General features: G+C 38.2%; 2 protein-coding genes across 2 annotated transcripts in view; one reads left to right on the top strand and one right to left on the bottom strand.

Moving 5' to 3' along the window:
• Positions 1–21,678, top strand: part of RNF17 (ring finger protein 17) — a gene marked incomplete at its 5' end in the record, with an annotated part of 117,189 nt that extends 95,511 nt beyond the window's left edge. Inside the window, 10 exons of the mRNA XM_082675646.1 lie at positions 7,165–7,284; positions 8,263–8,343; positions 10,655–10,780; positions 11,945–12,001; positions 13,802–13,918; positions 15,082–15,250; positions 17,333–17,468; positions 19,326–19,515; positions 20,959–21,058; positions 21,557–21,678. Coding sequence (XP_082531772.1) covers positions 7,165–7,284; positions 8,263–8,343; positions 10,655–10,780; positions 11,945–12,001; positions 13,802–13,918; positions 15,082–15,250; positions 17,333–17,468; positions 19,326–19,515; positions 20,959–21,057 — 1,095 coding nt within the window. The 3' untranslated portion in view covers position 21,058; positions 21,557–21,678. The remainder of the gene's footprint in view (positions 1–7,164; positions 7,285–8,262; positions 8,344–10,654; positions 10,781–11,944; positions 12,002–13,801; positions 13,919–15,081; positions 15,251–17,332; positions 17,469–19,325; positions 19,516–20,958; positions 21,059–21,556) is intronic.
• A 1,960-nt stretch (positions 21,679–23,638) lies between these two features.
• CPAP (centrosome assembly and centriole elongation protein) overlaps positions 23,639–27,045 on the bottom strand; it is a 46,471-nt gene continuing 43,064 nt past the window's right edge. The window contains exons 14-17 of the mRNA XM_082675752.1: positions 25,709–25,849; positions 25,545–25,629; positions 25,340–25,460; positions 23,639–23,842 (exon numbers count right to left, since the gene is read on the bottom strand). Of these exons, the coding sequence (XP_082531878.1) occupies positions 23,647–23,842; positions 25,340–25,460; positions 25,545–25,629; positions 25,709–25,849 (543 nt within the window). The 3' untranslated portion in view covers positions 23,639–23,646. The remainder of the gene's footprint in view (positions 23,843–25,339; positions 25,461–25,544; positions 25,630–25,708; positions 25,850–27,045) is intronic.

The raw sequence follows: 27,045 nt of genomic DNA, 5'->3' as shown, positions 1-27,045 counted from the left end.
CTGAAAAAAATCCATGTGGAAGTGGACCCTCATAGTTTAAACCCGTGTTGTTCAAGGGTCAACTGTACTTTGAAAATATGTGTATATAAAAATATAGATGGAAAATGCCTCCATTTACATTGTACTTTAAGTATAGCAATGAAATCAAGAGACATTCAGCCTGTGAAGATTTTGGTTTTAGGAGGGGAGGGAAAATTAAGAAGAAAAGTCTTTTGTTAATATTTGAACAGGAGATTATTATCTATTTGATGATGATACCTGACAATAACGTAGCACTTCAGGTTTCTAAGCTTTTTTCACATATGCGTGTTTGTATTTTCTTATTCGTTTCCAACTATCATAGATGTAGATTACTATTCCCATTTTACCAGTAAGAAAATTGAAATTTATGTTCAGTGATGTGTCTGAGGTCAACATGTCAGTGGGTGGTGGTACTAGAATTCATATCTAAGCATCTGATTCCAAAATTTCTGATCTAAGCCTTGTGCTTTTTGTGCTGGAATACAGACTTTACAGGGTTTTGTGGGTTTTTTTCCTGGAAGGTATCTTTTATTTTTATTTTTTAAAATTTTTATTGCAGTATAGTTGATTTACAATGTTGTGTTAGCTTCAGGTATACAGCAAAGTGATTTAGTTATACATATACATTTATTTATTTTCATAGGTTTTTTAAAAAAATTTTATTTATTCAATTTATTTATTTTTGGCTGTGTCGGGTCTTTGTTGCTGCACATGGGGTTTCTCTAGTTGGCCGCGAGTGGGGACTACTCTTTGTTGAGGTGTGCGGGCTTCTTACTGTGGTGGCTTCTCTTGTTGCAGAACACAGGCTCTAGGCGCGTGGGCTTCAGTAATTGCAGCACGCAGGCTCAGTAGTTGTGGCTCGTGGTCTCTAGAGCACAGGCTCAGTAGTTGTAGCACACGGGGCTTAGTTGCTCTGCAGCATGTGGGATCTTCCCAGACCAGGGACTGAACCCATGTCCCCTGCATCGGCAGGTGGATTCTCAACCACTGCGCCACCATGGAAGCCCTTCATAGATTTTTTTTTTTTTTGCGGTACGCGGGCCTCTCACCGTCGTGGTCTCTCCTGTTGCGGAGCACAGGCTCCGGACGCACAAGCTCAGCGGCCATGGCTCACGGGCCCAGCCGCTCCATGGCATGTGGGATCTTCCCGGACTGGGGCACGAACCTGTGTCCCCGACATCGGCAGGCGGACTCTCAACCACTGCGCCACCAGGGAAGCCCCTTCATAGGTTTTTAATAGAAGTACGATGGTTTCAAATTTTGGGTTACTGTTTAGGTATATGGATACTCAACAGATTCATGTGTTTATATGCAAATGAGTCTATTTTCACATACATTTGAGTTGTTCAGATAACTTTTTTAATCTAAAAGTAAATTGAAATTCAATTTTCATTAAGTTATTAAATTCATAATCTTTACATATATAGGATCCAAATAAGATAGTGGTGAACTATATTTTTTTCATACTTTCTAATATCTCTTTTTTAAATTTGAGAGTATTTTGATATTTTAATCATCATTTTTAATCATTTTCCTATGCATTTCAAGTATACACAATAAATTTTTCATTCCTTAACCTGATATCTTTCAAGGTTATCCTGTGATCCACATTAAGAAATAGACATTACATGTAACTGTACGTACCCTAACTACCTGTGAAATACTCAGATAATTTTTATTCAATTCTATTTCATTTTTTTAATGCTGACTGCCAAGACAGCCCAATTAAACAGTGATATGTTCATTTCATTAAGTTGGGGTAACAGAAGTAACTTATTGACATTCCTTATTCTTGAAACAATTTAGAAACTGAATAATCAAAATTAAATAAAGCATTTTTAAAAATGGACTGTTGAGGACTTCTAGTTTCTGGTTCCACATTTAAGAAGCTTTGAAGTTGCCACACCATCCTAACAGCAAGTAAAAAGCTGAACAAACTGAAAAATCTGTAACTCTTCTTGTATCTGTAAGAGAGGGAGTACAAAGGGCAAACCACTGCCCCAACAGTTAGAGAGTCAGGTGAATATAGGGAGTCACAGCTTATGGGAGCAGATACTGACGACCAGAACTCTAATGGAAGAATTGCTGGAATTTTTTTTTTTTTTTTTTTTTGCTGCACCACATGGCTTATGGGATCTTAGTTCCCCAACTGGGGTTGAACCCGGGCCCTCGGCAGTGAGAGCCTAGAGTCTTAACCATTGGACTGCCAGGGAATTCCCAAGAATTGCTGGAATTTAGTGTGGACAACTCTGAGAGGCAAAAACTCCAGGGAACCCAGTCATCAGAAGGTTCCACGCGGTTCTGTGAGATTTATCTCATAAATATCAGAGATGCTTCCAGCAGAGGAAGGAGAAAAGGAACCATTTTGAAATATGCTAGAGCATCCTGTTTTTCTTAATAAGGCCTGCACTCAGGAGACAGTAGTTAAGCAGGGCCTAAGCATCTGGGGTATTACCAGAGCCTAATCAGCCTGGGGGAAAGGAAATTACCCAACTCCAGTTAACTCTAGCTTTCCACATGGGAACAAGACCCAACTCCAGCTCACTACATAATCCTTTCCCACTTTAGGGAGTAGAGCAAAAAACTGAGAAACACTTGTGAAGTTCACAGTCTGAAAGCATAGTCTCAGTGAAAGACTGAGACGTAATCATAAGACTATAGAACATTTCCCCTCCCGCCACACCTTCCTACCACATTACTGAAGGCCCATTTATAGCAGTTCCTTTTACACAGTACATATCTGGCTATCAAGAAAAAACTACAAAACAGTATGATATTGGCATAAAAAAAAGATGCATAGATCAGTGGAATAGAATAGACAGCCTAGAAATAAACCTATGCACATGTGAACAATTAATTTATGACAAAGCCAAGAATATACAATGGGGATAGGACAGTCTCTTCAATAAATGGTGTTGGGAAAACTGGACAGCCACATGCAAAAGAATGAAACTAGACCACTGTCTTAAACAGTACACACAAATTAACTCAAAATAGATTATAGGGCTTCCCTGGTGGCGCAGTGGTTGAGAGTCCGCCTGCCGATGCAGGGGACACGGGTTCGTGCCCCGGTCCAGGAAGATCCCACGTGCCGCGGAGCGGCTGGGTCCGTGAGCCATGGCCGCTGAGCCTGCGCGTCCAGAGCCTGTGCTCCGCAACGGGAGAGGCCACAACAGTGAGAGGCCCGTGTACCACAAAAAAAAAAAAAAAAGAGTAGCTATAATGATTTCAGAACAGATTCAAAGCAAGGAAGGTTATCAAGGAAAAAGGGTATTACATAATGAAAAAGGGTCAGTTTTCCAAGAAGACATAAAATTCTGAATGTCTTAATAAATTCTTAACATGGCCCTAAGAACAGAGAGTCAAACTACGTGAGGCAAAAACTAGTAGAACTGCAAGGAGAAATAGGTGTATCCACTATCATAGTTGGAGACTTCCAACACCCCCCCCAAATCAGAAATGGACAGATCCAACTGGCAGAGAATCAGTAAGGACATAACTGAATTCAGCAACAACATCATCAACTGCATATAATTAGCATCTATAGAATTATTCCTCCAACAACAGCAAGATACACATTGTTAAGCTCACATGGAATATTCACCAAGATAGACCACATTCTGGGCTGTAAAACACACCTTAAATTTAAAAGAATAGGAATCAGTGTTTGCTGTCAGACCACAATAGAGTTAAACTAGAAATCAGTAAGAGAAAGACAACTGGAAAATCCCAAAATGCATGGAGATTTAACAGCAAACTTCTAAATAACTCATGGGTCAAAGAAGAAATCTCAAGAGAAATATTAAAATATTTTGAACTAAATGAAAATAACTTACAAAATTTATGAGATGCAGCTAAAGCAGTTCTGAGGGGAAAATTCATTGCATTGAATGCACACACGCGCGCACACACACACACACACACACATACACATATATAATAAAAGAAGGAAAGTCTAAAATCAGTTATCTATGTTTCTACCTTAGAAAATTAGAAAAAGAAAAAAAAAGCCAAAGTAAGCAGAAGAAAAGAAATAGTAAGAGCTCCTGACCAGGTAGAGCTGAAATCTGTGAATCCCTGAAAACAGGAATTCAAGGGAAAAAAATTAATGAGATTTAAAGTTGGTTCGTTGAAAAGTTTGATAAAATCGATAACCCTCTGGCCTGGCTAGCCAAGAAAAAAAAAAGAAAAACGACACAAATTACTAATATCAGAAATAAAAGGGATATCAATACAGATTTAATGAACACTGAAAGATAAAGGAATACTGTGAACAAGTATACCCACACATTGGATAACCTAGATGGACTTAGACCACGTACCGCAAAAAAAAAAAAAAAAAAAAAAAAAAAGCAAGAGACTCATCAAAAAGCTCTTGGAACTAGTAAGCAATTACAGGAAGACTGCAGAATATAAGGTTAATATACATAACTCAATTTCTTTCTCATATACTAGCAGTGAACAGATGGAAATAAAAAACAATACCATTTTACGTTAGCACCCCCAAAACAAAATACTTAGGTGTAAATCTAACAAAATATATACAAAGATATATAAGAGGAAAACTGCAGAACTCTGATGAACAAAATCAAAGAACAAAATTAATGGAGCAACACTCTGTTCTTGGATAGGAAGACTCGATGTCAAGATGTCAGGTCTTTTCAACTGTATTTATGGATTCAGTGCAATCCTATTCAAAATTCCAGCAAGTTATTTTGTGGATATCAGCAAACTTTATTCTTAAGTTTATATGGAGAGACAAAAGAGTCAGGATAGACAACACAATATTGAAGGAGAAGAACAAAGTTAAAGGACTGACAACGCTAGGCTTCAAGACTTAGTATAAAGTTAACCGAGACAGTGTGGTATTGGCAAAGCAAAATACAAATAGATCAATGGAATAGACTAGAGAACACAGAAATAAACCCACATAAATATAGTCAATGATCTTTGACAAAGGAGCAGTGGCAATGCAACTGAGCAAAGATAGTCTCCTCAGCAAATGGTGCTGGAACAATGGAACATCCACATGCAAAAAAATCTAGACACAGATTTCACACCTTCCATAAAAATCATCTCGAAATGGACTACAGACCTAAATGTAAAACATAAAACTGTAAGACTCCTAGAAAGACAACATAGAAACATAGATGACCTTTAATATGGCAATGACTTTTTAGATACAGCACCAAAGACATGACCCATGAAAGAAATAAGGTACAAGCTGGACTTCATTAAAATTAAAAACTTCTCCTCTGCAAAAGACAATGTCAGGATAATGAGAAAACAAGCTAAACACTGGGAGAAAATACTTGCAAAATACACATCTGATAAAGGACTGTTATCCAAAATATACAAAGAACTCTTAAAATTTAACAGTAAGAAAACAAGCCAATTTAAAAAATGGACCACAGACCTTAACAGATACCTCACCAAAGGAGACATACAGATGGCAAATAAGGATATGAAAAGAAGTTCCACATCATATGTCACCAGGGAAATGCAAGTTAATACAAGATAGCACTACACATATACTAGAATGGCCAAAATTTGGAACACTGACGACACCAAATGCTGGTGAGGATATGGAGCAACTGAAACCCTCCACTGCTGGTGGGAGTGCACAGTGGTACATCCACTTTGGCAGACAGTTTGGTGGTTTCTCAACAACTAAATCTACTCTTAACATATGATCCAGCAGTCGCACTCCTTGGTATTGTTGACCTGAAATAAACAGACTGCCAGATACTTCTCCAGCAAAGTTGGGTTTATTCAGGATCAGCAGAGAATTACAATTCAGGGTCTGCAGGAACGTGCAAGTTCCTGCAAAGCAAGGAAAGGAGAACACGTTTATAGAGAAAAAAAGGAAGTGGGTATGGCTCTAGTAAACAAAGAGTCCGTGGCTTTTCATTGGCTGAGTCCTTCCCAGGAAAGAAGAAGAGTCTGTTTTCCTCCTGTTGGGCTCTGCTATCATCAAAGGACATGGAGCTCCCCCTTTCTGATCTCCCAACTCTGTTTAAGTGAGGTTTCTGTTTATTAAATTTTTACAGTATTTACCCAAAGGAGTTGAAAACATGTCCACACAAAAACCTGTTTATAAGAGCTTTATTCATAATTGCCAAACTTGGAGGCACCCAAGATGTCCCTCAGTAGGTGAACGGATAAATAAGCTTGTAGTGCATTCATACAATGCAATATTATTCAGTGCTAAAAAGAAATGAGCTATCAAGCCATGAAAAGCCATGGACGAACCTTAAATGTATATCACTAAGTGAAAGCAAGTCTGAAAAGGCTACATATACTGTATGACTCCAACTATATGACCTTCTAGAAAATGCAAAATATGGAGATAGTAAAAAGATGTTTGCCAGGGGTTGCGGGGAGGGAGGACAGAGGATTTTTAGGGCAATGAAAACACCCTTTGTTTTCACAGAGCATCTTTATACATTTGTCAGTCCCACAGGGTGTACATCACCAAGTGAACCCTAACGTAATCTATATGGACCTTGATTTTGACGTATCCATGTAGGTTCATGATTATAACAAATTACCACTGTGGTGCAGGATGTTACAGTGAGGGAGGCTGGGGTGTGAGGGAAATCTCTGTACCTTTCTCTAAATTTTGCTGTGAACCCAAAGTTCTTTAAAAAATGAAGTCTTTAGAAAGTTATTTTACAAAATTTGAGGAACATTGGATGACTTAAAAACAAGTTTCTTTCTCATAGGACTTCTCAGAACCTTTATTATGCAGTGTGATTCTCCAGGAAGGAAACATTACATGCAGTTTCCCAAACTGTGAAACTGAGGAATACTGAGAAATGTTCTTTTATTAAATGGAAATCAGGACTTCTAAAATACTTGGAAAAACAAAAGAAAAATTTTAAACATCCTCCAAAAAATTGATTATTCTCAAGAAAAGAAAAAGCTTTTGTTCATTTGTAAGAAAACCTTTTGACAGTGAGGTTTGATACACTATGGGATGAGGAAATACAGTGTTACTTTTTTTCTAGAGATTTTTTAAATCCAGATTTATATCTCCTTCTAGAATGTCTTTTCTTTTTTATTCTCTTTAATACCAGGGAGTCCTTTCTGTCCCCTAGTTTTTAGTAGTATGTTTTAATTATGAACTTTGTCCTGTTTCAGGTACAATATTTAGATCACGGATTCACTGAGAAGATTCCACAGTGTCATCTTTACCCTATTTTGCTATATCCTGATACACCCCAACTTTGTATTCCTTGTCAGCTCTATAATTCCATACCTGTGAGTAAACAGGGATTTATAGGATGATTAATTTTAAAATACTGTCTTTATTAACAATAGTTTTCTAGAAATTAGAATGTAAGATGAAATCCCTTTCAGTGCAACAAAAATAATATTTAGAAATAAGCTTACAAAGATAGCTAAAGGGCCTTTAGGAAGAAAATGACAGAATTATACTGAAGGATATAAAAATATCTGAATAAGTTAAGAGAGATAATGTCTTCATAGATGGGAATTTTGTTTGGAATTGTTAATTTTTAATTACGGTTCAAATAAAATTTCAAGAAATTTGAAGCTGGATCAGAGAAGGGAATGGTATATTAATTATCTCTTGCTATATAACAAATTAAGCTTAAAATTTAGTGGTCTAAATCGACAATAAGCTTTTTAAAAATTTCATACAGTTTCTGTGGCTCAGGCATTGGGAACAGCTTAGCTGGGTGTTTTGGCTCAGGGTCCCTGATGACTCTGCAGCCAAGATGTGCACCAGAAATGCAATAACCCAAAGGACTGACTGGGCTGAAGAACCTGCTTCCAGATGCTCACGTACAGGGCGCTGGCAGGAAGCTGGGCCTCCTCGTGGGCTTTTGGCAGGAGGCTCCAATTTCCTGGCCAAGTGAACCTCTTAACACATAAGACGTAATAGTCACTGCTCCTTAATAAATACACATTGTAGTCAGTATACAAGCACTGCTTTGGCATATTGGCCTCTTTTAAAAGTTTATGATGCTTTGTTTTTAGTGCAGGTTTATCTTTTTAAAGCATAAAATGCTTTAAGAGAGTAACATGGGGAGAAGCTGAGACAAATTATTAGTTTCTTAAGATCATTTTTATCATATACCCATGATATTCTCTGAAAACTGCCTATATATTTTGTCCTTCTCTCTAGTGTTATCTGTTTATGGCTACTTTTGTGTATCTTCATTTACTTCCTGCTTTTATTTTGTGAAAGAATCTGAGTTTATTAATCCTAAATAGGTCGGGAATGTCTGGCAACCAGATGCAGTAGAACTCCTTCAGGAACTGCTTTCAAAGAGAGAGGTGGAAGTTCACATTATGGTAATTTGTATTTAAAGCATATATCATTGGGACTTCCCTGGGAGTCCAGTCGTTAAGACTTTGCCTTCCGATGCAGGGGCTGTGGGTTTGATCCCTGGTCGGGGAGCTAGGATCCCACATGCCTCTCGGCCAAGGGACCAAAAAACAGAAGCAATATCGTAACAAATTCAATAAAGACTTTAAAAATGGTTCACATCAAAAAATCTTAAAACAACCAACTTCAAAAAAAAATTAAAAATAAAGCATATATCATTGATTTAGTTAATTAGCCATAAAGTGTTACAGGTAATATAATTTGAGGGATTTTTTTATGAAGAACTATGTTCCTGTGTGATTATCAGTTACTCGTTAACATAAAAGAAGTTACCACTTTGGTTCCTAGGCTCATTTTAAATAAAACTAATTTTGAGCAAGTTCCTGAGAACTTCCATAAGCAAGTAACTTGGAAGATTCCTTATTAACAACTTATTTTGACACAAGGAGAGTACTAAGGAAGTAGAGATGTTTATAAACACATGGTAGTTTTCAGGATGGTGCTGTGTGTGTAGCACTGTGTTAGGTGCAGGTAATTCCCGTCCTCAAGGGCCCTGTCTAGTTAGTGAAACAGTGAGACACAAGACAAAACCCTAAAGACTTAACACCACAACTTGCTGAGAGCCAGGCAGCTGGTAAAAAGAGTGAGTGTAATAGGAATGTAGAAATGGGAGTTGATGAAGTGCTCCTGACCAGGTAGGTGCGGAGACAGAAATGGGAAATGCATCTGCTAGAACAGTAGAAGTTTTGGGAGGAGCAGCAGTGCGAATAGGGTTTAAGAGAAGTAGACGTCAGGCAGGAGGCCCCGCTGGGGGTTCTTGAGCAGTGAGGCAGTGAGAAGATTCTCCTGGAGCTGTGTTGGAGGGTTCAGGCAGAAAGATAGAAAAACTTTAAGGAAGTGTTTCTGTATGAAAGGTGTGATGGCAGGCTAATAAAGACCTAAAAAGAGCCACAGACGCACTTAAATAAGAAAGTGGAGAAGCCTCTCCGCCTCTGGTTATTCACAGCCTCTGTGGACAGTCACGGAAGTCCTGCAGAGATGGGAACTGTTCAGGTTATCCAGGTGGCTTTCTTTACTGCTTAGCTTATTAGCCTAGGAAAACAGTGTGGCGTATACCAAGGTACTGGATTTCTCAGAAACCATGCCTGTGCCTGCCCTTGCAGCCCTGCTGCCGTAGCGGACCTTCCCCAGAAGTGTTCCTCCTACCTTACGTGCTCATGGCACGGACCCGGTGCCTCTTACCTGCTGGGCTCTGTCCTGGGCCCGCAGGCGCAGCAAGAGCCGAATAGAAGCTCCTGCCTCCGTTGAGCTTCCATTTTAGTGATGGGAAGTAAAATGAAAAAAAAATATATATATATATGATATGTTAAATAGTAGTGCTGGCTAGAAAAATGAATTCGGAAAGGCTGATAAGGAGAGGTGGGTGGGGGAGGAGATAACATTTTAAATACAGTGGTCAGAGAAGACATCCCTTAAAAAATAAAATTTGATTGAGACTTCCGAGTGGTGAGAGGACACACCACGCCGTTACCAGATCAGTGCAGAGAGCCGCAGGGCAGGAGACGCCTGGAGTGTCCAAGGAGCAGACGGACGGACGGAGGTGGGAGGCCACCTGTGAGAGGTGCAGTTGTCGCTGCGCGGAGGTGGATGTGATCTGACCTCACAATCTACTGTTTTCACTTTGCACTGGTGAAAACTGGACGGTAGAAAAAGGTAGAAGCAGGAGATCAGCTGGAAGGCGATTACACTTAACTCTGAGTTAGGACTAAGGTGGTACCGGGTGGAAACAGTGAGGAACGATCAGCTTATCAGTCATGTGCATTTTGGTACCTAATGTTTGAAAATGGACCCACGGGTTTGAAAGCCACTATATGACTCCTAGACGGTTGTTAATTTCTTGATTCCTGCCATTTTTGGATTTTTAACTAAACTTCATTTCTTTACCCCTGAGCATAACTTTTTCTTTCTCCTTCTACTTAGTATAAATTATTAGTATTATCTAAAGATGATGTATAGCAAATTGTTTTCTTTACATAACTAGAAAACTCTACCTTATGGACATGTAAATATATTTTATAAAAACCAGAGTAGTAGTAGCATTATTGCCTTGTTATCTGCCAAAATACCAGGAAGAAAATTTTACAAAACGAGTCACTAGTCAAACTAGTAATACTGTGATTGTCAGAAATCTAATTTCATTTTTGCTGACTGTAAAATTTTAATCTTCAAGCAGACTTTATTTTTATAGTAATAATCTCCTTTATTGAACTTAAATAGGAATTACCAGAAAATCCATGGGAGAAATTATCTATTCATCTCTATTTTGATGGAATGTCACTTTCTTATTTTATGGCACACCATAAGTGTTGTACTTTTGAACATTCTGAGGAAATACTGAAGGAAGTAAGTGAACTATTTTTCTATAAAATTCTAAACTATAGAAAAAGAAACTGGTTAAAATGTCATATTTTGTCTTTTGCCTCAAGCCTTCCATATAGTTCTACATGCCTGATATGTTAAGAGGGTCTAGAGGATTTGTAAATTCTTTGAGAAAGCAATACCCTATATCATGCTTTATAAAGTCCTAAAAAAGACTTCAGTTGCATTAAGAGTCACTTAGTTTTCTATATCTTCAAACCTAATGAGAAGCTCATATGTTCTCTAATGTTGTTTGAATATAGATGTAAATTATAAAATCATAATGGAATTCACTGCCAGAAATGACTCTCTCCCAAGATAAAATGGTTTTGCCTTATATTCAGTATTATAACATTTCCCCCAGTTTGCTTTCTTACAGGGAACTCAGAGCCAGATTTTAAGCTTAGCTTCAGTAAATAGCCCGTTCCCAGTTGCCTGGTGCTTCTGTTTTTAATATTTTAAAAAACATAATTAGTCTGTTACAGATACGATTTCACATTGCAGGCTGCCACAAATACTTTATAGAAACAGGGTACTCATAAATAAGAATGTGAACATTTTATATAGCAAGATATTTTTAGACTTGCAGTTCACTTGTTAGGTTTCTGAAATTCATTTTAGTGATAGTACACAACCAAACAGTGGATGTTCAGTTCAATATAGGAAACTACTTTCTTCTCTCAAATAGGAAACTATGACATAACTTTGTACATGCAATGCTCACAGCCAGTTGTTTCTTTTGAGCATAGAGGGGGTGTGTGTGTGTGTGTGTGTGTGTGTGCGCGCGCGCGCGCATGCGTGCCCCCACGTGTTTGTGTAAAGGGTGTTTCATCTGTTAAACAGGTTTTATAAAGATTACTTAGTCTCTCTGCCAGGTGTACTCTTCAGTGTGAACCTTTAAAAGGAAAGGTAAGAGCTCCCACTCTTATTATAAACTAATGACAGTTGACATGCTTTTAGCATAATTTTGAGGATTCTTGTTGCAATATTAAGATCACTCAGAACACTAAATTTTCCCATAGTTAAGCTGAAATGAATGCCAACAAGGTCATGCACGCAGTTTTTGTGGGATGAAATATGAAAGTGCCTTAAAACAATATTACATAGTTAAAGATAGTTTTATTCATTAATAATACTATATTATTTCAGAAACCAACAGATTACAATACAAAGTGTGAGGAAGAGAGATGGGAAATAAGGTTTGAGGTAAGTTTCAATCCAAATATTTTGAAAATTTGGACACTTCATAAGTACAAATAATCTGATACAAGATCAGGTAGGTAAGCATAACAGCTTTATTAATTTACATACCATAAAGTTCAACTGTTTAAAGTGTACAGGTCAGTGGTTTTTAATATATTCATAGAGTTGTGCAATCATCACAACGATCTGATTCCACAGAAAGACGGATCTGATTCCGTCTCAGAAAGAAGCTCCATACCAGCAGTGGTCACTTTCCATTTCCCCTCCCCCAGTTTCCTGGAAACTTTCTGTGGGTTTGTCTATTCTGGACCTTTCATATAAAGGGAATCACAGCCCTTTGTTACTGGCTTCTTTCATTCAGCATAATGTTTGCAGGGTTGAATCATGTTGTAGTATGTGTCCTTTTTATTGCTGAATAATATTCCATTATACAGATACACCACATTTTGTTTATCCATTCATCTGTTGATGGATACTTGCGTTGTTTTTACCTTTACAGATAGTGAATTAAAGCAACTATGAACGTTTGTGTACAAATTTTTAAGTGGATGTCTGTTTTCAGTTCTCTTGAGTATGGACCTAGGAGTGGCATTACTAAGTCATATGGTGACTATGTTTACCATTTTAAGGAACTGTGAAACTGTTTTCCAAACCAGCGGCATCATTTTACTTTGGTACTAGGATTGTACAAGGGTTCCACTTTTTCCATATCCTCACCAAGACTTATCTGACTTTTTTCCTAGCCATCTTAGGATAGGTGTGAAGATACAAGTCCCTTATCAGATATGATTTGCAAATATTTTCTCCCATTCTGTGGGTTGTCTTTTCACTTTCTTGATGGTATCCTTTGAAACACCAGCGTTTTAAATTTTGATGGAGTCTAGTTTATCCTTTTTATCTTATTTTTTCTTTTGTCACTTTTGCTTTTTGGTGAAAGAAGTGTTTTCATAAGTAAAATTTTATCATTTAAAATTTTAAGTAGAATTTAATTCCTATAATTATAAAAATGACATGCTTGTTGTAAAGTGTTTTGTAACAAATCAGTAAAATTCAACAGTAGGTAGTCACTTCTTGCTGAAATCTAAGTGGTTCAAATGTTTTGTTTTGCCACCAGTTTGGAAATGTTAAATAGTAATAAGTGAGTCTACAAATTTGAATATGATTGTTTTAGTATTAATCACCATATTCAAGTTTTTTTTAACTTACTAAAAGAAAAATCCCCTATATTTTTATATGTATATTTCTTTTAACAACTGCTAACTGCCTTGATCCTCTTTGGAATCATATAACTTTTAATTACTCCTCATGCTTTTATAGAGCTTAAGAGAGAGCACACTTTTTTCATGATTTTTAACTTAAATCTTCCTTTGTCATTTCATATATTAGTTTTTATTATAAAATACTCTAAAAATAAATGAAATATCACAGAAATGTGAAAAGAAAGAAGTTGCCCCAATTCTACATCTTGAACACCCCAGTCCATCCCACTAAGCAGCCGCAATTTGTTAATCATTCTTCTAGAGTTTTATGTGTTATATGTAAATATTATATATAAGTAAATATTCCTGTGGGGTTTTTTTTTACACAAAATCTTTTTTTGGGGCAGGGGACAAAAGATTGCTAAAGATCTTTTGATTATTTATCACATTTTGGTCCCACTACAACAAAATTATTTTGTGATTTTCAGTGTCTCAGCTAGATTTTTGCTAAATGAAAGTAAATTGACACTGTAATAAGCTTTAATAACGTGGTGGGTTTCTGTAATAGTCACTCTGAAATTGGAATTTATTTTTGGTGTTTTAGGAATTGCTCTTGCCTGAAACAGAGACTCCTGTTTTACCGCCATATTTGTCTTCACCTCTTCCTCCCCCTGGAGAGCTCTACGCTGTTCAAGTTAAGCACGTTGTCTCACCCAGCGAAGTATGTGATTCCAGTAATGCTGGTGGTTAAAAACATGACAGGCAGCCTCGGTCTTTAACTCTAGGGTTGATTCTCCACATTTCCGTCTTCCTGATTTTCATAGCTGACAGCTGGTGGCCGCTAGGTTGCCTGCCCTATAATGTCCTCTTCAGACACTTGTTTGTACTTAATGAGGCAAGTGTTCCTTAATCACTGTTGGGTTTTCCAAGTATTGTGTAGCTTTTTCAATCAAATATTTAGATTGTTAAGTTAGAACTTATTTCCACCCGTGAAATCTTATTAAACATCTCATTCCCCTGTCCTCTTCCTACATTGAACTTAGGTGCTCTTTATTCGCTGTTTTTCCATACCACTTATCACCTTGTAACAACACACTGTGCCACTTCCTTATTTTCTTTGTCTGCTTCTTCCCACTAGAATGTAATTCCATGAAGGCAGGGATTTTTGTCTGTTTTGGTCAGAGGTGTATCCCTAGAACCTAGAATACTGCCTGATATAGCAGGCACTCAGTAAATATTGACTGAATGAGTAAGTACACTAAAGAAAATTCAATTATATATGCTTGGCTAACAAGAGAGAAAGAAATGACAAATTAAGTGGCCAGGCAGTCCCTCAGCCATTTTTACACAGTAAACCATTCTTTTCACAGACAAGAAGAATTTGCTCCATAATTTCATCAGAGAACATAGTAGTGCAAACTATTGTTGGTTTTTATGATTTTTAATTAGTTATTAGTCGCCACATAAATTACCCCAAATTGAGCAGCATAAAACACACGTGAAAGTCGGGAATCCAGGATCTCGGGTTGCAGTCGGGGTGTGTGTTGGGGGGTGTGCAGGATCCACTTCCAGAGCCTGAGTGCTGGGCCCCGGCCCCGCGGGCCTCTCCTGGGCCTGCTGGCGCGGGTCTGCACGCTCCCCTGGTGGGCTGAGCGCCACCAAGGCAGAGACCACGCCTTTGACAACCTGGGCTCGGTGGTCACATACCGCCGCCGCTGTCGTGCTTTACAGTCACAAAGAGCAAGTCTGGTTTGCTGTGGGGACTTGACTCTGTAAGGACTGTGAGGCCGTTGCTGGGGACTGGCTGCGCAGTCGTTCTGTCCACATCATGAATACTAAAAATTACAGAATTTGAACTTTTTCCCTTCCCTTCTCCCCACTTAGGTGTATATTTGCCTTGACTCTGTAGAAAACTGTAATCTGGTTAAGCAGCATGATGACACAGTTGACAGTGGAGTCAGCTGGGAACCTGAGCCTGAGAGCCTTGAGGAAGCGCTAGGGAGGTTCAATGTGGATGTGGAGACATTCCCTCCTCTGACGGACTTCAGAACAGGTACTAAACTTTCAGAGTAAAATGGGATTCCTAATGAAGCCACTGTTTTGTTTCAGTGCTGACGAGACTGGGTTGTTTCTAAGGTTAACTGGTATTTTTATCACCCTCACTTGATATGCATGGTCTCTTGCCTTGGGGCGCTTTTGTTTTTCAAAGCTCAGGTCGAACTGTAACATTGACTGCATGAAGATGGCTTTTCTGAGCTTGCAATTTCGCCAGTAGCTCAGACTGTGAGTTGTTACTTGGACCTGAACGGCACTTATTTTAATTACAAGCCACCTAAGCTGCTAATTGTGGTGTGGGTAAGCAGAACTCAGATCGTGTTGAGTCCTGCCAGCATGGGTGAAACCCTGCTTTTTCCCTTTCTATTTCCCTATCTTTATTAAATACATGGCATTCTCCTATGAGGAAAATGCATCTAGTTACTGGTGATGACGGTTCCTGAATACAAGGAGTGGTGTCTCCACATTTTATCAGTATGTGATGTATAGGGATGTATTCATCCTTGGTATTTTGTTCCTATCAGAGGATAATTTAGCAAAGGAAAACATCGGTCTGATGTCCTGTCTGATTTTACTTAATGAGATTTTAATCACTTGTGACCCATGTTTGGCTGATAAACACCACTTGCTGTTCCCTCTGCCTGGAAAGTTCTGGGATGTGTAGCAGGGTCTCTGCTCAGCTATCCCCGAATGGCAGCTCTTCCCTGATGCATCCCACCCCACCCCCTCCTCCCCTCCTCCCGGCCTTTAAGGCAGCACCACAGCAGGGACTCTGTGCCACAGCACTTAAGGAGGGCACCTGGCACAAATAGGTGCTCTTAAGTATTTGCTCAATGAGTGAAAAAATAAACTCCCTGTCACTTTTTTTTTGTAAATTAATTTATAATCTGGAAGAAACAATTCCTTCCTCACTGTGCTCTTCTCTCAAGGGAGGCTGCACCAACAGTCCATGAGTAATGTGATAATTCACGGAGCTATACATACATGTGTGCATTTTTTTTTTTTTTTTTTTCCGGTGTGTGGGCCTCTCACCGTTGTGGCCTCTCCCATTGCGGAGCACAGGCTCCGGCCGCGCAGGCTCAGCGGCCATGGCTCACGGGCCCAGCCGCTCCGTGGCACGTGGGATCTTCCCGGACTGGGGAACGAACTCGTGTCCCCTGCATCGGCAGGCGGACTCCCAACCACTGCGCCACCAGGGAAGCCCATGTGTGCATTTTTTCTATGGTGGTTCTTCAATTAAGTATGCATATGTACAAATTGATTCATAGACAAGTGCTTATTAAATATGTACGGAATCTATATTGAAGGAGTTGAATAAGGAATCTATTTAGGTAACACATTGAGGATATGTGGTTGAAGTGGGTTGGGAGTATATTGTGAAGAACCCTGTAAATTGCAGTCTAAGGACTTGGTACTGCAGACAGTTAAGATGCCATTGAATTAAACTACAGAGCAATGGAATTGGATTGGAGGAGAAGGAAATTAAAAGTAGGAATAACAGAAACCATTTTACTATCATTTGCAGAAGACAACTGCCCAAAGGAAAAAAAATCGGGGGCATATAAGAAGTGGGAACAATGGAAGGATGGTTTAAGCCTTGGGTGGTGGAAGAACTAGGACTCTGAGAATGGAGAGGTGTCTTCCTTCCAGCCTTTTCCTAACTTAGGAATTAAGAAAAACAAGGTTTATAAAGTATAAACAGAAAAAAGAGCATAAGCCAACATGTGGCTGTTGAGTGTTTAATTCTGAATAATGGGTAATTGGTGATTATATTTTATTTGTACTTTGCTGTATTTTTTTTAAAAAACGTTTTTAAGAAAATAAAAGGCAATGTGGGGCTTCCCTGGTGGCGCAGTGGTTGAGAGTCCGCCTGCCGATGCAGGGGACACGGGTTCGTGCCCCGGTCCGGGAAGATCCCACATGCCGCGGAGCGGCTAGGCCTGTGAGCCATGGCCACTGAGCCTGTGCGTCCGGAGCCTGTGCTCCGCAACGGGAGAGGCCACAACAGTGAGAGGCCCGCGTACCACCAAAAAAAAAAAAAAAAAAAGGCAATGTGATTTTCCCCTTTTTGTCTTTTCAGAAATGCCTTGCCTTGCAGAATATGATGATGGCGTATGGTACAGAGCAAAGATTGTTTCCATTAAAGAATTTAATCCTCTGGCTGTCCTGGTACAATTTGTTGATTATGGATCAACTGAAAAGCTGACAATAAACAGGTTAAAAAAACAAAAATGTAAACTTAGTTGAATTAGGATTCTTAGTTTTCTATTTTTTTTAATAATTGAAAAGATTTTGCCTCTTTTTTTAAAAGAAAAAATCTATTTTAAAGCTGCTTATATATTGGGAGTATTTTCTACCTAAAAGTTATTTTTTATTGTGGTAAAATATACATAACATAAAATTTACCATGTTAAAAAATAAATTTTAAAAAATTCTTAGAGAAAAAACTTACTTTAGCCATTTTTAAGTATACAATTAACTGGCATTAAGTATTCAGTGTTGTGTGACCATTGCTACTGTCCATTTTCAGGACTTTTTCATAACCCCAAATAGAAACTGTACCCCTCAATAACATTCCATTTCGTTTCCTTCAGCTCTCGGTAACCCCTCTTCTACTCCCTGTATGAATTTGCTTATTTTAGGTTCTTCATCAAGTGTAATCATAAGTATTTGTCCTTTTATGTCTGATTTATTTTACTTAGAATGATGTTTTCAGAGTTCATCCAATTGAAGCATGTGTCAGAATTTCATTACTTTTATGACTAAATAATATTTCGTTTTTACGTATATACCACATTTTGTTTATCTGTTCATCTGTTGATGGACACTTGGTCTGTGAATAATGCTATGAACACTGACATACAAAGAGCCGTTTTGAGTTCCTGCTTTCAGCTGTTTGGGGTATTATATACCTCAAAATGGAATTGCGGGACCATATGATAATTCTGTGTTTAACTTTTTCAGGAAATGCCAGACTTTTCCATAGTAGCTATACTATTTATATTTCCACCAGCAACGCACAGGAGTTGCATTTTGTCCACATCCTTGCGGACACTGTTATTTTCCAACTTTTTTTATTGTTGTTTGTGATACTTTTTTAATAGTGGTAAAATACACATATCATAAAATCTAACATCTTAACCATTTTTAGAAGTATAGTTAAGTAGTGTTAACTTTCTTTACATTGTTAGTGCAACCAATCTCCAGAACTCTTCATTTTGGAAAACTGAAACTAACCCTTTGCCTATTAAACGATCCCTCATTCCCTCTTCATCCAGCCCGTCAACCACTGTTCCGCTTTCCCATCTCTATGAATTTTGATTGTAGGTATCTCATACGTCTTTTTGTAACTGGCTTATTTCACTTAGCATGATGTCAAGGTTCAACTATGTCATAGCATATGTTAGAATTTTCTTCTTTTTTAAGGCTGAATAATATTCCATCATATGTATATAACACATTTTATTTATCCATGCACCCATCAGTGGATACTTGGCTATTGTGAATGATGCTATGAACATGGGTGTACAAAAATCTCTTCATGACCCTGCTTTAAATATACTCAGAAGTGGAGTTGCTGGATAATATGCTTATTCTTAGTATTTGGAGGAACCACCAAACTTCCCCACAGTAGCATTTTACATTCCCACCAAATGTCCAGGGGTTCCAGTTTTTCTCTGTATCCTCACCAACACTTATCTTCCGTTTCTGTTTGTTTGTTTAATAGTAGCCATCCTAATGGGTATGAGGTGAAATCACATTGTGGCTTTGATTTGCATTTCCCTGATGATTAGTGATGTTGAGCACCTTTTCATTTGCTTGTTGGCCATTTATATCTCTTCCTTGGAGAAATGTCTTTTTTAATGTGTATTTTCTCTCATTCTGTACGTTGCCTTTTCACTTTGTTGATTGTGCCCTTTGCACAGTTTTAAATTTTGATATCAAAATTTTTTCTTGTGTTGCCTGTGCTTTTGGTGTCGTATCCAAGAATCACTGCCAAATCCAACACCATTAACTTTTCCTCTAATTGTGACATTCCTAACATTTTAATTTAAGGATTTCTTTTGTGACAGACTTCGTCAAATTCCTCTTCATCTTATGCAGTATCCAGCCCGAGCCATAAAGGTTCTCTTGGCAGGGTTTAAACCTCCCTTAAGAGATGTAGGAAAGGCAAGAATACCGTACTGTCCCAAGTGGAGCATGGAAGCATTGTGGGCTATGATAGACTGTCTTCAAGGAAAACAACTTTATGCTTCTTCCATGGTAAATATCTGTCTTAATTAGCCAAAATACTTTCAAAGCTATTTCAGGGATCCCTGTTAACTTTCTAAAGTGCTTTTTATCTCTGCAGCTCTAGATGCAAAAACGCTTTAAAGCATTTGATGTTGTAAATACTATAGGATTAATCTTAAGGCTTGTTCAACTGTCTTAGTTTATATTTTACAACCTTTTGATTAGCCCTGCAATGATATAAAATATCAGTGATGTAATATCAGTGATGTAATGACTAAGATGAAAAATGATCAAGATGAGTATCCTGTAATCAAAGAACTGATAATGAGGAAAACATGTAAACTACTAATACAAGGTAGAATGAAATAAATGCTATAAAAAAGGTATAGGTATCTTTGGGGTGTGGGTGTGGGGAGAGAAGCAGGAGCGATGAATTCTGTGGAGAGATCAGGGTAGGGTGTTTGAGCCCCTGCTTAGGAGGCACTCGAGTGCTTATTCAGTTAAGTACGACCGGGAGAAAGTGACATTTGAGCTGCATCCTAAAAGTAGAAAAGACCAGAAAGGGGATTCTGGTCAGAGTCAGAGAAAGGTTCAAATGGTGCTCATATCATAACTGTACTGACTTTGAATTGTTTAATGCAGTAGAAGGTCCAGAAAAGAAAATTCAGATCATGCTTGGTATAAATATGCTTTCTACTTGAGGCTTAGTCACAAAGGGGTGGCTCAAAGGCCATATCTGGCTTGTAACCATGTTTGATTTAGTGCACAGCTGTTATAAAATTGGAAAATTATACAAAAAGTCTTATTTCTAAGTACTACAAAATCTTCTGGAATGACAGCTAGCACCAGCGGGGCAACAGCAGTCCCTCTAGGTGGGAGCATGCTCTTCGGTTCACCCTAGTCCTCACCACTGCTGTTTCAGTCCAGCTCGCCCTGGTTTGGGGACCCGAGATCTGGGGGATTTCTGATATACTGGCTGTGACAAGAATGAGCTCTTAATGGAGCAGTGCTATTACTAGAAAGTGCTTTTTCAAAACCTCTGTACATACCACGTTCCTGTGTGTGCAGTGGTGTAAATAGCTTATGCAGGGTTTCTCTCAAGAAGCCAGTGAAAATAACAGATGTTCTTATAAATACATGTGTATTCACCTCTATGAGTAACACTCAAAATTTGCTGACTGTATGCATAAAGGTATGCTTTATGTGTAGAATGTAAATGAATTTTAACAGAGATGGTAGTATTAAAGCCCACTGGCTCAATCTAGGAAAACTTTGGGGAGAGTTACATTTTAAATAAAGTAAAAGATGGAAAGAATGAGACTTAGCAAGAAACCATCAAGATACCTTTTGAAGGTAACAGCGTATAAATTATAAATAAACTTGGAGAATGCCTTGTCCCTCCTGCCAGTTGTAGGAGGAACAGGCAGCAAAGACATGATGGTGTTTTCTTGACATGTATCTTTTTAATTTTAGGCTCAGGTACCAGAACAAATAGTGACATTATATGAAGATGAACGGTATCCAGTTCATATGTCATTAGTAGAAATGGGGCTTGCAGACCAAGATGAGTGATGTAAGTACCACGACTTCTTGTTCACCCTTATAGTCAGCATACGGCATGTGACTGATGTAGCAGAGATTCATACTAAATTGCCCTGAAAAGCACCTTTGGCCTTTCCTTGACTTGTCAAAGGAATGACAACAAAGCTCGACCAGAGTCTCTCTTGTAGATCTCTCCTTCATAGGCCCTTCTTACCTATTGAGTACCAGCAACAGAGAGGTTCCATAGCTATAAAGACGCTTGGGACGGCTGTCCTGACCATTCATGGTGCCAGATGGTTATGGGGGCAAGGAGGAGAGCAGCAGAAAGCAGGCACTATAAATAATTTAAGCACAGAACTCTATGCTACACGTGCAGCACTACTGGACAGTCAGTGCCCTGATAACAAGGTTATTAAAGTCCTTCGGTAAACAGCTCACTCTCTATCCATTCACATAAATGTAACGTGATTCAGTAACTGTATTTGAACCTTAAGCAAAGGTTTAAAATAACACACCTTTTGTTTTTCAGGTTTACAGTACAGAGCATCTATAGCAGCCCAGAAGAAAGTTTTCTGTTATATGTAGACCGTTTCAGGCTTATTTTTCTTGACTTGTTCTGCAATAGTGCTGGGCTTTTTTTTTCTGTTCTTTACATGCTGAACTGTTAGGAATTGTTCAAAAAAAGTTAATAAATATTTGCTTTCAAGTATTTACTTATTTTATTTTACTGTAATTTTTAAATGAAATATTTCAGGCACGTTAGAAAAAACATATTTAGTTCATTTTATAACTAATGTACATTCAGCTGAAGAAATAAGACATCATCAGCATGGTTGTAGGCCCCTGTTCTACCCTTCCCCATTCATTCTGTTTCTTACAGAGGAGGTGAATACTGTGAATTTGGTGTTTATCATTCTTATATAGCGCTTTAGAATTTTATTATATATGCACACATCCATAAACAAGAGCTCTGTATATTTTTAAGTGTGTGCAGTATCACACAATTAATTACCTTTTTCCCCTACTTTATTTCCACTATATAATGCATATTGGTATGCATAGCTCTATTTTATTCACTTTCACTGTTACATCCATCTGTGCATATAATTTATCCTGTTAAGATATTTAGGTCGTTACCAGTTTTTTCTCAATTACAGATACTCTACTGTACAACCCCTTATGCACCTGTGAGGGGTTTTCTAGTAAATATACTTTAGTGGAATTTAGTACTAGGTCATGAGGCAACTGCTTTCCAAAAAAGGGATTTTACCAGCTAATTCTACCATCAGTAGTCCAAGTTCCTTGCCAGCATGTGGTGTGGCCAGACCACTGTTTGCCAGTTTATGACACGAACGTAAAAAGGTACCTCATTGTTGAAATATGCATTTACTGGTTTTAGTTTATTGCTTATTAATATCCTTTGTTTGTAATTACCTATTTTAACTAATAGGGATTCTTTATATATTCTGGTTACTAATCCTTTGTCAGATACGTGTTTCTTTTCCTAGGCTGTGACTTTACTCTCTTTTGTGTTATCTTTGGACAAACAAATTTTGACTCATCAACCTTTTAAGGTTTGTGCTGTGTCTCATTTAAAAATCTTTCTCTCAGGAGCTCCCTGGGTCTAGGGGTTAGGGTTAGGCACTTTCACTGCTGTGGCCTGGGTTCAGTCCCTGGTCTGGGAACTGAGATCCCCCAAGAGGTGCAGCACAGCCAAAAATAATAATTAAAAAAATAAAATTTAAAAATCTTTCTCTATTCCTGAGGTAATATATATAATTATTTATTTTCTTTGAAAAGTTTTTTGTTATTCAGTTTTAAATGACCTGGAATTAATACATGTGGCTTTTTTAAAAATACTGAGTTACTGCCAGCACTACTGTCAGACTGCACTAAGTGACTAGACCAAACTTACTATGTAAATCTACTTGTAGGTGACTTGCCCCCGACCCCTTCAAGGACATCTTGCTTCTGTCAGCCCCACCTTACAGGTAATAAGGTCAAGGCACCTGTGGTCTATCAATCAGTTAACACTGGCTGGTTAGTTTTCACGCCCCGCCTTTCTCAGCTGTCACCCTCGTGACAACTGCTTTTTCCTCCCATGAGATTTATCTGCACTCATAGAATGAACTCTTCTGCCTGTTTTACTGTTTATTTGTACTCAGTCACTGTTTTAACTTCCAATTCTGTGACCTCTGTGGTAGATAATGCTTTACTTTTAGTACTAATTGAGCACAGTAATATTTTGACTGGAGAAATCCTCTTACTCCTTCAGTAAACTTTCTAAGCAAGCCCTTCATAGGCCTGGCAGGTGGTGGGAAAATCTGTGATACTGTGCTTCTTGTACTTCTTGGCTCTCATAACCATCTCCAACCAATGAAAGCATCCACTTGTTAAAAGTCTGTACTGGTTAGAACCGTAGAAAGACAAGGTAGGTGAACTAAAAATGAAAGCTGTCCCTGTGCATTTCAAACATTATGAAAAAATGCCAAACAATCTTTTCCACTTATATATACACACAGTATATATAAATTAAACCACAGAATCCACAAGAAAATGTACATTTTTTAAAGAAGAAAATCAAGTTAATGTTATTTCATGATTAGCCACACACAAGGATCATGACAACTTTGTGTCCATTAGAACATTACCATCCTTGTCTTTAACTCTTACGCGACCAGATGAATATTTGGTTTCTTGAAGACCGTTTGCATACACAGTTTTAACAGTGCCATCTGGATACTCCCGTCTCTTGAACTGGGCCGTGTGTAGTTCTCGTTGGCCATTATTAAACTCTATGATTTTGTTGCCATCTCTGTAAATTTAAAGTACAATTTAATTTCTTTAAAAATATGGAGTATATACAGCAGGAGAACTCTGGCAGTTATTCCTTCTCCTAGAACATCCCTGGTCCTTATATAGGTATAATTGGGACTCCTCAGCACAGAATGGTTTTTTCTGTTTTGGTTATTTCTCAAATTTTATATGAACACAATGGCTCTGTGCCACATACAAGTGTTAGCCAGTGCCCTATCAAGTGTGGCCCTAGGGTGTCAGCATCACCCAAGGGCTCATTAGAAACGCAAATTATTTGGCTGGGGCCCAGCAACCTGCTCTTGAACAGTCCCCTCCAGCTGATTCGAGAACCACTGCTGTAAGTGAAAAACGGCAAAGTAATCCTGAATGAATTGCATATTTGAAAGCTGCTAAGAGAATAAAAGTCTTCATCACAAGAAAAATGTGTAAGTATGTGTAATGATGGAAGTTAACTAGAATTCTGTGATCATCTTGCAATATATACCAATATCAAATCTTTGTTGTACACCTGAAACTAATGTTATGTCAGTTATATCTCAATTAAAACATGATAATCCTGAATGAATTAATACACGGGATGTGCTTTAGTGTAGATGAAAAAAGACTTGCCATGAGTTAATACTTGAAGATGGACAGACGGATATGGGGACCTTTTCATATTATTTTCTTTCTACTACAGAAAATTTCAATCGAGTCAATTTTTTTGAAAAGTTTCTAAAATCAAAGTGTACTATACACAGAAGAAATAAGGTTTGAGGAAAATCTTTAGTTGAGCACCAGATAAAGTTTCAGACCACATTAAGGGAAAAACACAATCATGACCATGAAAAGTTCCTACATTATTGCCAAGTTTATATCATAGAATTCAAGTTAATGGGTACTTAAACTGTTACACTCCAGGAGAGGAGGGTGAAACTAAAAACAGGACTATCGATTTGACAAAACTCCACCAAGGTTTCAATTAAAATGGTGCTTATAAGATGCTCTTCACTGTGGACTGAAGAAGTTGACTCTAACTTCAAGACATTTAGCACTCAGAAGGAGAAAGAAAGATAATTGTTGATTTTAAGGAATTGGCTTAGGGTGGCCAGAGAGTAAAGTGCTTACGCTGGGACAGGGAGACCCAGATAATCAAAATACAGAGTCTGGTTATTGTTAAAAATTGACAGGGCAGCTTTCCTTCCTTGTGTCTCACTCACTGTTTTCAAATTTCACCAGATTGATTTCTAAACAAATACTTGCCATTTGCCTTTCGTGAAGTGCTGTTCAGAGACCCTTTAGAGGTCTGTAGGCTAAAGATTATCCTAGACGTTACAATGCATTTATCTCAACCTCATCCTAAACTCCAGAATGCTGAAAACATGTCTCACCTGCTCTCAAATTCTGAACTCAGTGAAATGTTGAATGACTTACACAAATGTTTTAAGATTTTTAAAATTCAACTGGTAATAAAAGTTGAAAACTAGAAAATCTAGAAACAAAACAGGTAACGTACCGTTGCCCTCTGACGATTGTACCATCTGGGAAAATGCTTTCTTCTTGTCCATCAGCAAACAAGTTTTTGACAGTCTGATCAGGAAACGTGATTTCTTTTCTTCCATCTGGGAAATGTTTTTCTGTAGAAAAAGGGGTTACCATAAATATTTTATTTTTAAAGAAAGGAAGAATGTAATAACTGAGAGGGCACAGCAGGTTTTCACCTATCTGTCCGCTTGAGAAATGTAAGACTTCCAGTCCTTCTGGGTACGTGGTGTGGGTGGTGTGTGTGGCTGCGTAGTAGTAGATCTGCAAAGACACAGAGTCAGCACTGCCTCCTCTTCAGAGGTGTTTACGCTACGGACAAAACACGCCCTTGGAAACCTACCACTCTCCCATCCGGCATGACCTGCTTGACATCACCGTTGAAGAAAGTGACAGTGACCGTCTTTCCATCTGCACTCGCTTCTTTTCGGGTTCCATTTGGAAACAATATAACACGGCACCCATTCTTATAAACTTTTTCTATCTACAAAAAAAAAGAAAAACCAGGACTATCAATATGTGAAACTTCCTGAGACCACATGACAAAAATATCCCTAATACTTTTAATTGCCTACTTTGACATTTTTCATAATAAAAATTAAAACATTTCTCAGAGGGAGAGAAAAGTTAATAAGTTCATAATAATCAGCTTCACCTATCTACACATCACTGTTCTTAGGTCACCTGTTCCCCCAAAACAAACTTTTTTTTCAAGCAAACTGCAGACATCACTTCTCCTGTAAACATTTCAACAGGTATCTCTAATGGAAGTATTTTTAACATAACCAAACCGTTATCATCCCTAATAAGCTGTAATTAATTCCTTCATCATATCATAACCATATTTTCCATAAATGCACACAAAGAAGGCCTTTTACAGTTTACTTGAATCAGGATCAAAACAAGATCCACACACACTTGATGTGTCTCTCCCCTCAATTTCTAATGGTCCCTTCCTTTCCCCCTTTTTTAATGACAACTGTTGAAGGAACTGTGTCACTGAATATGTAACATTTCCCACACTCTGGATTTGGCTGATTGCTTTTCCATTATAGTGTCATTAAACATGTTCCCATATCACTTTTTCCTTAAAAAACCCAGTAGTTAGCTCTCGAGGCTTGATTAAATTCCAGCTGAATTACTCTGACAAGAGTACTTTTTAGGTGCAGCAGTGGGCCTTGTATGGCAGCACGTCCAGAAATCCAGTAGGTATGCGCTGCCTCCTGACCTCAGCACTGAGTGGGTGGCATCACGAGATCCGTCAACCTTTCGTCTAAGGTTTTAGGAGCCACTGATGACTACCTAGACCCTCGTGTCATCAGAAATTGTAAACTGGGGATTCTCTAATTTTCTCATTCCTCTTCCATTCATTAGCTGCGATTCTTCTTCTAAAAAAGAAAACCTTCCCTCGTCAACAATTTGTTATCCTGAAGTAGAGTTTGTACAGGAAGAGCCTAACAACTTACTTCTGACTGTTGGTCTTGTCCTTCACTCATTCCTCAAGATTGCAGTGAACTTTGGCCTTCTGATTTCTATTAAAGTGGATCAGATTAGAGTACTTGGAAAAGTACATGTTCTATAAACCCGAGGAAAAATTCCCTCATCACCTCCTCAGTAACCCTGTTTATGTTCCTCCTCTTGTCATTTTCACTTTTTAGCTGGAACACCCAGCCAGGCCGT

The sequence above is a fragment of the Grampus griseus genome (assembly GCF_964374135.1).
Source record: "Grampus griseus genome assembly, chromosome: 18".
In the NCBI taxonomy this organism is placed as follows: domain Eukaryota; kingdom Metazoa; phylum Chordata; class Mammalia; order Artiodactyla; family Delphinidae; genus Grampus; species Grampus griseus.
Note: the sequence above shows the minus strand (reverse complement) of the source record. Positions and strands in the feature narration are given on the sequence as shown.